The 11,522-nt window shown below is 41.7% G+C and overlaps 2 protein-coding genes across 2 annotated transcripts; one reads left to right on the top strand and one right to left on the bottom strand.

The window, feature by feature from the left end:
• Window positions 1–6,247: 6,247 nt before the first annotated feature.
• LOC138353248 (probable serine/threonine-protein kinase fhkB) lies at window positions 6,248–6,655 on the bottom strand. Its single transcript, XM_069306137.1, has one exon. The coding sequence runs from the start codon at window positions 6,653–6,655 to the stop codon at window positions 6,248–6,250; it is 408 nt and encodes a 135-aa protein (XP_069162238.1).
• Window positions 6,656–6,962: 307 nt separating this feature from the next.
• Window positions 6,963–9,267, top strand: LOC138353247 (uncharacterized). Its single transcript, XM_069306136.1, has 2 exons — window positions 6,963–7,005; window positions 8,387–9,267. Exons 1-2 carry the CDS (start codon window positions 6,963–6,965, stop codon window positions 9,265–9,267), a joined length of 924 nt encoding a protein of 307 aa, XP_069162237.1.
• The last annotated feature ends 2,255 nt before the right edge of the window (window positions 9,268–11,522 follow it).

Here is an 11,522-nt window from a genome sequence, read left to right as displayed (position 1 = left end):
AAGAAGCAAAGTGTAACGACCTGTGTGGTCACTTTAATAAAGAAGCAAAGTGTAACGACCTGTGTGGTCACTTTAATAAAGAAGCAAAGTGTAACGACCTGTGTGGTCACTTTAATAAAGAAGCAAAGTGTAACGACCTGTGTGGTCAATTTAATAAAGAAGCAGAGTGTAACGACCTGTGTGGTCAATTTAATAAAGAAGCAGAGTGTAACGACCTGTGTGGTCAATTTAATAAAGAAGCAGAGTGTAACGACCTGTGTGGTCAATTTAATAAAGAAGCAGAGTGTAACGACCTGTGTGGTCAATTTAATAACGAAGTAGAGTGTAACGACCTGAGCAAACTGTTTAATAAAGAAGCAGAGTGTAACAACCATAGTGGTCTGTTTAAAAAAGAAGCAAACTGTTACGACTTGAATAGTATATTTAATAAGAGGAACAAGCAGAAATGAGAGAAATGCAAAGCGTGAGAAAGAGCTTTGTCAGTAGAGCAAGTTCCCAGTGGCGACGCTACTGCCGGTCCACGAATATTTAGATAAAAAAAATACCTAGGATGATATGTGTTGGACTGTTGGAGTAATAAGTGGAGTGTTATGATATATCTAGTGAATTTGTGAAGTTATTTATAACTAGGTAGTATGTGGGCAAACTTGACTGGAAGAGCACGTCAGTTCTGTTCGATAAGTTTAGACGGATTTAGCGCTGCCTCTGATTGGTAAGAGGGTTAGAGGGAGGCAATTGTCTGGTGATGGGTGAAGTGAAACAGCTTCACTCCAATCTTGTGAATGGAGAGTCTTTCAGTTAAGTTCAGTTCTTTCGTGCCGTGCCCTGTAGTGCTGTTATAATTATTTTAACTATAGAGTGCACTGTTAACTGATATCACATGGGTGTTTGTAATATTCCATGATTCCACTCTAAAAGTTTATTGATATTTGTTACGAGTCAGGTGGGTTTTTTGTGAAATAAACTGTTAATTTCTAGGATAAGGTTTCAGTGTCCAGTGCTTGTTACCATCCCGTCATATCTTCTAGACATCTGTAAATTATTTAACAGGTGAATAACTTTTCTGTGGGCTGGGCCTCGGATGTTTCAGGTTGAGAGCTTCATCATTAGTAAATTATTCTGGGAGAGCCCTCCCACCAGTTAGACTCACTATATTTGGTGAGTGCCTTAACACTACCTTAATTCTAATTGTTATTTGAAGTTTATCACCACTGAATGTAACAGTGTACCTGACGCAGGGCCGTTGGCAGAGAGAAGACTCCTGATTATTGGTATTTCCCTAAAAGTAGCGTATAGCAGAAATTATAGATCTCTCCCTCCCACATGAGTTGGATAGTTTTTTATTAATGTGAAGTGAGGACTCTCTGTCCGGCTTAAAAAGGGAGATCGTTGATACATTCAGGGGTCCGTCCAGAGGATGAGAGAAAATCTTTACAATACATTTGGTTGGGGGGGGGGGGGGGAGTCCATCCCAGATAGAGAGGACGTTTATATTGCAATATATATGTATATTATCAATGTATTGTTTCAGATGACAATTATTCCCCCATTCGTAAAGAAATAAATTGGCTAAAGTATTCGAAAATATTATAAATATATTGTCCTAATTTTTGCAATGGTATGTTTGGGAGACATTTGATGGTAGTAGTAATAGTATAAATGATGTTTAATTCGATGTAAAATGCGCATATACAACTTATATACACATTTTACATCGCACATGGAACAAAAGTATCGAGATCATTTTACTTGCTTCACAAAAATAATGAACTACAAACGCACTCTCATCACCAGAACAGGTGTTATAAATAACATTAAAATTTATTATTATATTTATCTATAGGATAAGAAATGCATTTCATAAATTTATGCAAGAATTGGACAGAATTAAAGTCAATTAACATGAATGCTTTTATTAAACAGAAAATTAAAAATAAATAAAACAATATAAAGCGAAAACTTAAATAAATTTATGAAAAGCCAAGTAATAAACACAAGAAAAACTAACAAAGAAAACATAAAAATTCTACCACTTCAGAACTAGATTCACTAAGCATCACGAATACCTTTTTTGGGGGGCTGTTTCACGAAGGTTCTTAGGAACTCTGTAAGAATCCCCCAGGTAGGATTTACCAAGGTGTTCTTTACCCAGCTATTTGGGATCTGGTTCACCTGCCTCTCAACAGAGGTCACTACTAATATGTTTCGCAGATTCTAATTACTTAATATTTGTTCTCACAATATGATGCTGTGATATTATTTATTTACACATTTTATTAAATACCTACATTATAAAAATGTGAGACACCGAGAATTAGTAATTAACGTTCGACAGAAGAATGGTGTCTAGTTTCCCATAGAGTTAGCTATAATAAGCGTTTATGACATACAATGTTCAGTAGTGCTTATTTCGGGGATCAACCTCCCTGCGGCCCAGTCTCTGAACTGGGCGCCTACAAGTGCTTCAGAAATGCCTTCGCATGAAGGCGTGTTGCTAGAAAGATCGGTATTAGTAAACAGTTTGTTGTATCACAACTTATAAACCGAGAACCCGATTAGAAAGAAAAGTTACCTTAAGCACTCTCGTTACTGCTTCATGAATCTGGACTAAGTTGTTGGTAAGTAATGAAATGGAGATCAGGTGTCAGCTCGGACATGGAGATCAGGGTGGGGGCTGGGGGCTGTGGATCAGGGGCCAGCTGGGGGCTGGGGATCAGGAGCCACGAGGGGGCTGGTAATCAGGTGCCAGCTGGGAGCTGAGGATCAGGAACACGTGGGGGCTGGGGATCAGGAGCTCCAGATCCTTCTTGGGGGCTGAGGATCAGGAGCCCTAGATCCTTCTTGGGGCTGGGGATCAGGAGCCCCAGATCCTTCTTGGGGCTGGGAATCAGGAGCCCAGATCCTTCTTGGGGGCTGGGGATCAGGAGCCCCATATCCTTCTTGGGGGCTGGGGATCAGGAGCTTCAGATCCTTCTTGGGGGCTGGGGATCAGGAGCTTCATATCGTTCTTGGGGGCTGGGGATCAGAAGCCCCAGATCCTTCTTGGGGAATGGGGATCAGGAGCTTCAGATCCTACTTGGGGCTGGGAATCAGGATCCCCAGATCCTTCTTGGAGGCTGGGGATCAGGAGCTTCAGATCCTTCTTGGGGGCTGGGGATCAGGAGCCCAGGATCCTTCTTAGGGGCTGGGGATCAGGAGCTATGTAAATTATTCGGATCGCATAAAATGTCTCAATCTCCTCTCTTTGGAGCGATGCATACTCGAACGATGCATCTCTGTCTACTCGAGAGAGACGAATAGTAGTTTACATTTGGAAAATATCAGAGACTGTTACAGAAATATCTCCTTGCGAGACTAGGGAACAGAACCTAATGTGCAATAGCTTCGTTGTAAAGCATACGAGCATTAGGAATGATGAAATAAAATTTTGTAAACATTAAAACCCCAATAATTTTCATCGCTCTCCCCTACACGTAGATTATAACTAGCCGAGCATCTCAGTGTTCGAATGGGAACTTGGTAAACCTTCAAATGAATTCCTGATCAACCGAGTGAGGAATTGATCATCGATCATTTATATCAAAGTGAATTATTCCTTGTCAATTACCTGGTTGACCAGACTCCAGCCAGAAGGCCTGGCCCGAGACCGAGTCGCGAGGACATTTAAAATTGAAACCAAGTTAGGTAAGGAGCTTTATATGATCAAATATCTAATTATGTGCTCAGTTAGGTGCTTTCTTTATGAGTGTGTGAAAGGTTTTGAAGCGATTAGTGCACAGCAAAATAGTGAAAGTGCAACTTACTGAAGAAGGAACAGGTAGGATTATTATTTAATGAAAGAGACTCCAGTGAGAATCTAAGGAAAGCAGATGGGATTCTATGGATGGTCAGATAATATGATTAATAAACAACAAACTGAATGAGACATTTAAAATATATAATTGAAAATGAGGGTTGCTGAAGATAACAGAGACTCAAGGAGGCTGAGGAGGGCATGTAAGTGAGGCTGAGACCTCATATATATTTGAAGTTCTTGCTCATAGACCTCGAGCTGAGGTCTGTCTTATACATGACTTCATAGTCTAGCTCCCCGGAGTTCAGCTGTGGTCTGCCTGCAAAAATCTGGCTCCCGGACTCCAGCAGTTCCTAACCTTATATATGTTTGCAAGCTCTGGCTCATGAACCACCAGCTGTGGTTAACCTTACATATGTCTGCAAGCTCTGGCTCATGAACCACCAGCTGTGGTTAACCTTATATATGTTTGCAAGCTCTGGCTCATGAACCACCAGCTGTGGTTAACCTTACATATGTCTGCAAGCTCTGGCTCATGAACCACCTACTGTGGTTAACCTTACATAAGTCTGCAAGCTCTGGTTCATGAACCACTAGCTGTGGTTAACCTTACATAAGTCTGCAAGCTCTGGTTCATGAACCACCAGCTGTGGTTAACCTTATATATGTTTGCAAGCTCTGGCTCATGAACCACCAGCTGTGGTTAACCTTATATATGTTTGCAAGCTCTGGCTCATGAACCACCAGCTGTGGTTAACCTTACATATGTCTGCAAGCTCTGGCTCATGAACCACCTACTGTGGTTAACCTTACATAAGTCTGCAAGCTCTGGTTCATGAACCACTAGCTGTGGTTAACCTTACATAAGTCTGCAAGCTCTGGCTCATTAGCAACCACCTGTAGGTTAACCTTACATAAGTCTGCAAGCTCTGGTTCACGAACCACCAGCTGTGGTTAACCTTACATAAGTCTGCAAGCTCTGGCTCATCAACCAGCAGCTGTGGTTAACCTTACATAAGTCTGCAAGCTCTGGCTCATCAACCACCAGCTGTGCTTAACTTTACATAAGTCTGCAAGTTCTGGCTCATCAACCACCAGCTGTGGTTAACCTTACATAAGTCTGCAACCTCTGACTCATCAACCAGCAGCTGTGGTTAACCTTACATAGGTCTGCAAGTTCTGGCTCATCAACCACCAGCTGTGGTTAACCTTACATAAGTCTGCAAGCTCTGGCTCATGAACCACCAGCTGTGGTTAACCTTACATATGTCTGCAAGCTCTGGTTCATGAACCACTAGCTGTGGCCAATCCAATACATGTCTGGAAGATCTGGCTCCCCGACCTCCAGCTGTGGGGTAACCATTTTCAAGTTTTGAAAGTCTAGCTCTCGGGCCTCCAGATGTGCTTAGCCTTATACAAATGATGAAAGTCTGGCTCCTCGATCTCCAGCGGGGGATAAAAATAGCCTAAGCTACTCTATCCTTTAGAGATGTATTTTTTCTTGTCTCCATTAGCATACTTGAACTTGAACTCGACATCCAGCTGTGTTCAACCATGTACAAGTCTTGAAAGTCTGACTCCCCGGCCTCCAGCTGTGGTTGACCAAATACAAGTCTTGAAAGTCTGGCTCCCCGGCCGCAAGCTACGCTTAGCCACATACAAGTCTTGAAAGTCTGGCTCCCTGACCTCCAGCTGTGGTTAACCATATACAAGTCTTGAGAGTCGGGCTCTCCGGCCTCCAGCTGTAGTTAACCATATACACGTATTGAAAGTCTAGCTCGCTGTCTCCCGTTGTGGTTAACCCTATATTAGTGTTGGAAGTCTGACTCCCTGACCTTCAGTTGTGGTTAGCCATATACAAGTCTTGAGAGTCTGACTCCTCAGACTCTAGGGAGCCTTCCAGTGGCAACTTAAACAGATGCGCGTGATTCATTTTCTTTGCACATTATGGATATATAATTTAAGCTCCAGTTCCTCTAGTCGTTTATTGTGTGGTAGGTGATGATGTGGGATTGTTGTTGTTGTTGATATTGTAGTTTAAACAATTGTAGTAGTAGTTGTTATAGTAGTATTAGTAGTAGTAGTTGTTGTGGTAGTTGATGTTGTTATTGTTGTGGTAGTTGTTGTTGTTGTGGTAGTTGTTTCTGTTGTGGTCGTTGTATTTGATTTTGTTGTTGTAGTTGTAGTGGTTGTTGTTGTTGTCGTGGTTGTTGTTGTTGTTGTTGGTACCATGGTAGTTGCTACCGTTGTCATCGTGGTAGTTGAATTGTTGTTGTTGTCGTAGTAGTAGTAGTTGTTGTTGTTGTTGTTGATGTTGTTGTGGTAGTTGATGTTGTTGTTGTCGTGGTAGTTGATGTTGTTGTCGTGGTAGTTGATGTTGTTGTTGTCGTGGTAGTTGATGTTGTTGTTGTCGTGGTAGTAGTAGTTGTTGTTGTTGTTGTTGTTGTTGTCGTGTTAGTTGATGTTGTTGTTGTCGTGGTAGTTGATGTTGTTGTTGTCGTGGTAGTTGATGTTGTTGTTGTCGTGGTAGTTGTTATTGTAGTTGTAATGGTATTTGTTGTTGTTGTCATGGTAGTTGTTGTTGTTGTTGTCATTGTAGTTGATTTTGTTGTGGTCGTGGTAGGTGTTGTTGTTGTTGTCGTGGTAGTTTATGTTGTGGTTGTGGAAGTGGTGATTGATGTTGTTGATGTAGTAGTTGTAGAGGTGGTAGTTGATATTGTTGTTGTTGTCGTGGTAGTTGATTATGGTGTTGTTGTTGTCGTAGTAGTTGATGTTTTGGTTGTGGAGGTAGTTGATGATGTTGTTATTGTTGTGGAGGTGGTGGTTATTGTTGATGTCTACATAAAGTGTTCGAAGTGTCATCAATGTGCATTAACAAAGGTGTAATGTAATTCTGATCAGCTTCCATATGTACTTTATACACATACATATATATATATATATATATATATATATATATATATATATATATATATATATATATATATATATATATATATACATATATATATATATATATATATATATATATATATATATATATATATATATATATACATATATATATATATATATATATATATATATATATATATATATATATATATATATATATATATATATATATATATATATATATATGCAGAATAACCACATGTGAAAAACAGAAATGCTTATCGCGTTTTCGGCTAATTCGTCTTCATCAGAGCAAAGTAGAATGAAGAAAAGATTGCTGATCAGACTTTTATATCCGCCTGGGCAGATCACCTGACCACCAAAAATAAGTGAATTATAAGAAAGAAGGACTTGTATGTATTTAAGCCTCAATATAGCACGTCAAAACAATATAGCAATCATTTAACACGTATGACACTTGGAGATATTGATAGGAGCTGCCTCGTATGGGCCAATAGGCCTTCTGCAGTTTCCTTCTTTCTTTTAATTCACATATTTTTGGTGGTCAGGTGATCTGCATTCACTTACATTTGTCTCTTTTACACTAACAGGATGAGATAGCGGATAGAGAAACTAGTGTGCAATTAAGCACTTAATCACTGAAGGTGATTAAGTGCTGAAGGTGGTAGTTGAAGTGGTAGTTGAAGTTGTGGTTGTTGAAGTGGTAGTTTTTTTTGCAGGGATATTCCTGCGCGGGCCCTAAGCCTCTGGCTGGCCCACTAAGTGTTGCTTGTTTCTGTTTTACTTGGGCGGAGTATGAGTATATATGACTCGTATGGTCGCTTCAGTAAGATTTTGCCATATGTGTTTAACAACTTCTGCTCTGTTGAATCTAAGTTGAAATCATAATGGGTTTGTAACTGTGCACTGTGTTAGATAATGTTCCAGTGGTCTGTCGGGCATTTCTTCACAGTGTTGACATTTCCTCTCATCTTCCGGAACCTGTAAGCCTTTTTCCCATGCACATGGGTATCCAAGCCTGATGCGATGTAAATGCACTTCTGTTGCTCTACTGTTCCCTTTCATCAAACTAAGTGGTTCGTAGTTGGTTGAATTCTTGTACCAACCCGCAGATCCTGATGTTGCAACTGCTGTGTTGTGGTCACTGTACATCTTTTGCATTGCTCTGTTTCTAATTACTTTCTTAATCTGTGATAGACTCTGTGGTATGTAAATGTCTACATTTCTCCTCTTAGTAGCAAGTTCTGCACCTTGAAGTGGTAGTTGATGTTGTGGTTGTTGAAGTGGTAGTTGTGGAGGTGGTAGTTGTTGTTGTAGTTGTAGAGGTGGTAGTTGATGTTGTAGTTGTAGAGGTGGTAGTTGATGTTGTAGTTGTTGAAGTGGTAGTTGTGGAGGTGGTAGTTGTTGTAGTTGTAGAGGTGGTAGTTGATGTTGTAGTTGTAGAGGTGGTAGTTGATGTTGTAGTTGTAGAGGTGGTAGTTGATGTTGTAGTTGTTGAAGTGGTAGTTGTGGAGGTGGTAGTTGATGTTGTAGTTGTAGAGGTGGTAGTTGATGTTGTGGTTGTTGAAGTGGTAGTTGTGGAGGTGGTAGTTGATGTTGTAGTTGTAGAGGTGGTAGTTGATGTTGTGGTAGTTGATGTTGTGGTTGTGGAAGTGGTGGTTGCTGTTGTTGTTATAGAGGTCGTTGTTGACGTTGTTGTTGATGTAATAGTTGTTGAAGTGGTAGTTGATGTTGATGTTGTGGATGTGGAGGTGGAGGTTGGTGTTGTGCCCGTTGTGGAGGTCGATGTTGTACCCGTTGTGGAGGATGAAGTTGTGCCCGTTGTGGAGGTTGATGTTGTGCCCGTTGTGGAGGATGATGTTGTTCCCGTTGTGGAGGTTGATGTTGTGCCCGTTGTGGAGGTTGATGTTGTTCCCGTTGTGGAGGTCGATGTTGTGCCCGTTGTGGAGGTTGATGTTGTTCCCGTTGTGGAGGTTGATGTTGTTCCCGTTGTGGAGGTCGATGTTGTGCCCGTTGTGGAGGTTGATGTTGTGCCCGTTGTGGAGGATGATGTTGTGCCCGTTGTGGAGGTTGATGTTGTTCCCGTTGTGGAGGTCGATGTTGTGCCCGTTGTGGAGGTCGATGTTGTGCCCGTTGTGGAGGTTGATGTTGTGCCCGTTGTGGAGGTCGATGTTGTGCCCGTTGTGGAGGTTGATGTTGTTCCCGTTGTGGAGGTTGATGTTGTGCCCGTTGTGGAGGTCGATGTTGTGCCCGTTGTGGAGGTTGATGTTGTGCCCGTTGTGGAGGTCGATGTTGTGCCCGTTGTGGAGGTTGATGTTGTGCCCGTTGTGGAGGTCGATGTTGTGCCCGTTGTGGAGGTTGATGTTGTTCCCGTTGTGGAGGTCGATGTTGTGCCCGTTGTGGAGGTCGATGTTGTGCCCGTTGTCGAGGTTGATGTTGTTCCCGTTGTGGAGGTTGATGTTGTGCCCGTTGTGGAGGTTGATGTTGTGCCCGTTGTGGAGGTTGATGTTGTTCCAATTTCATTAGTTGATATCGCTGTCCCGGAATTTGTAGTCTGACCTGATGGATTTGTGGTCTGACCTGATGGATTTGTGGTCTGACCTGATGGATTTGTAGTCTGACCTGATGGATTTGTGGTCTGACCTGATGGATTTGTAGTCTGACCTGATGGATTTGTGGTCTGATCTGATGGGTTTGTTGTCTGACCTGATGGGTTTGTTGTCTGACCTGATGGGTTTGTTGTCTGACCAGATGGGTTTGTAGTCTGACCTGATGGATTTGTAGTCTGACCTGATGGATTTGTAGTCTGACCTGATGGGTTTGTAGTCTGACCTGATGGATTTGTAGTCTGACCTGATGGATTTGTAGTCTGACCTGATGGATTTGTAGTCTGACCTGATGGATTTGTGGTCTGACCTGATGGATTTGTGGTCTGACCTGATGGATTTGTAGTCTGACCTGATGGATTTGTAGTCTGACCTGATGGATTTGTGGTCTGACCTGATGGATTTGTAGTCTGACCTGATGGATTTGTAGTCTGACCTGATGGATTTGTGGTCTGACCTGAGGGATTTGTTGTCTGACCAGATGGGTTTGTACTCTGACCTGATGGGTTTGTGGTCTGACCTGAAAGATTTGTAGTCTGACCTGATGGATTTGTAGTGTGACCTGATGGATTTGTAGTCTGACGTGATGGATTTGTGGTCTGACCTGATGGATTTGTTGTCTGACCTGATGGATTTGTTGTCTGACCTGATGGATTTGTTTTCTGACTTGATGGATTTGTTGTTTGACCTGATGGATTTGTTGTCTGATCTGAATGATATGTTGTCTGACGTGATGGATTTGTTGTCTGATCTGAATGATGTGTTGTCTGACCTGATGGATTTGTTGTCGGATCTGAATGATATGTTGTCTGACCTGATGGATTTGTAGTCTGACGTGATGGATTTGTGGTCTGACCTGATGGATTTGTTGTCTGACTTGATGGATTTGTTGTTTGACCTGATGGATTTGTTGTCTGATCTGAATGATGTGTTGTCTGACCTGATGGATTTGTTGTCTGATCTGAATGATATGTTGTCTGACCTGATGGATTTGTAGTCTGACGTGATGGATTTGTGGTCTGACCTGATGGATTTGTTGTCTGACTTGATGGATTTGTTGTTTGACCTGATGGGTTTGTGGTCTGACCTGATGGATTAGTTGTCTGACCAGATGGATTTGTAGTCTGACCTGATGGATTAGTTGTCTGACCAGATGGGTTTGTTTGACCGGTCTGATGTGTTGTCGACTGTTCAACATTATCTGGAAAAATGCAATAATTAAACATTCGTTAGGTTAATCCTTGACCTAACCCCCTTTCCTGATATTCCCTAAGATATATATATATATATATATATATATATATATATATATATATATATATATATATATATATATATATATACATATATATTTACTTTATTTGAACTTTGTTACAAAAAAGGAGTTACATATGGGTTACAAAGATGGTTGTCATAGGTTGTCGAGTTCCTCCAGCTCCTCAGATGGCGGGCAGGAACCCTGGATGCAGTGCGCATTTCCCCTCTGTATCGCCACACTGAGGCGCTGGAAATATATATATATATATATATATATATATATATATATATATATATATATATATATATATATATATATATATATATATATATAACTGAAAACTCACACCCCAGAAGTGACTCGAACCCATACTCCCAGATGCCACGCAACTGGTATGTACAAGACGCCTTAATCCACTTGACCATCACGACCGGACAAAATGAGGTGATAGCCGAGGCTATTTGAACCACCCCACCGCCGGCACTCGGATAGTAATCTTGGGCATAGCATTTTACCAAATCACCTCATTCTTTGGGGCACACGTGAGGAACACAAATGCGAACAAGCCTGAATGGTCCCCAGGACAATATGCAACTGAAAACTCACACCCCAGAAGTGACTCGAACCCATACTCCCAGATGCCACGCAACTGGTATGTACAAGACGCCTTAATCCACTTGACCATCACGACCGGACAAAATGAGGTGATAGCCGAGGCTATTTGAACCACCCCACCGCCGGCACTCGGATAGTAATCTTGGGCATAGCATTTTACCAAATCACCTCATTCTTTGGGGCACACGTGAGGAACACAAATGCGAACAAGCCTGAATGGTCCCCAGGACAATATGCAACTGAAAACTCACACCCCAGAAGTGACTCGAACCCATACTCCCAGATGCCACGCAACTGGTATGTACAAGACGCCTTAATCCACTTGACCATCACG

Source organism: Procambarus clarkii, chromosome 56, assembly GCF_040958095.1.
Source record: "Procambarus clarkii isolate CNS0578487 chromosome 56, FALCON_Pclarkii_2.0, whole genome shotgun sequence".
In the NCBI taxonomy this organism is placed as follows: Eukaryota; Metazoa; Arthropoda; class Malacostraca; order Decapoda; family Cambaridae; genus Procambarus; species Procambarus clarkii.
The sequence above is the reverse complement of the archived record's forward strand: the minus strand, read 5'-3'. Positions and strand labels throughout refer to the sequence as shown.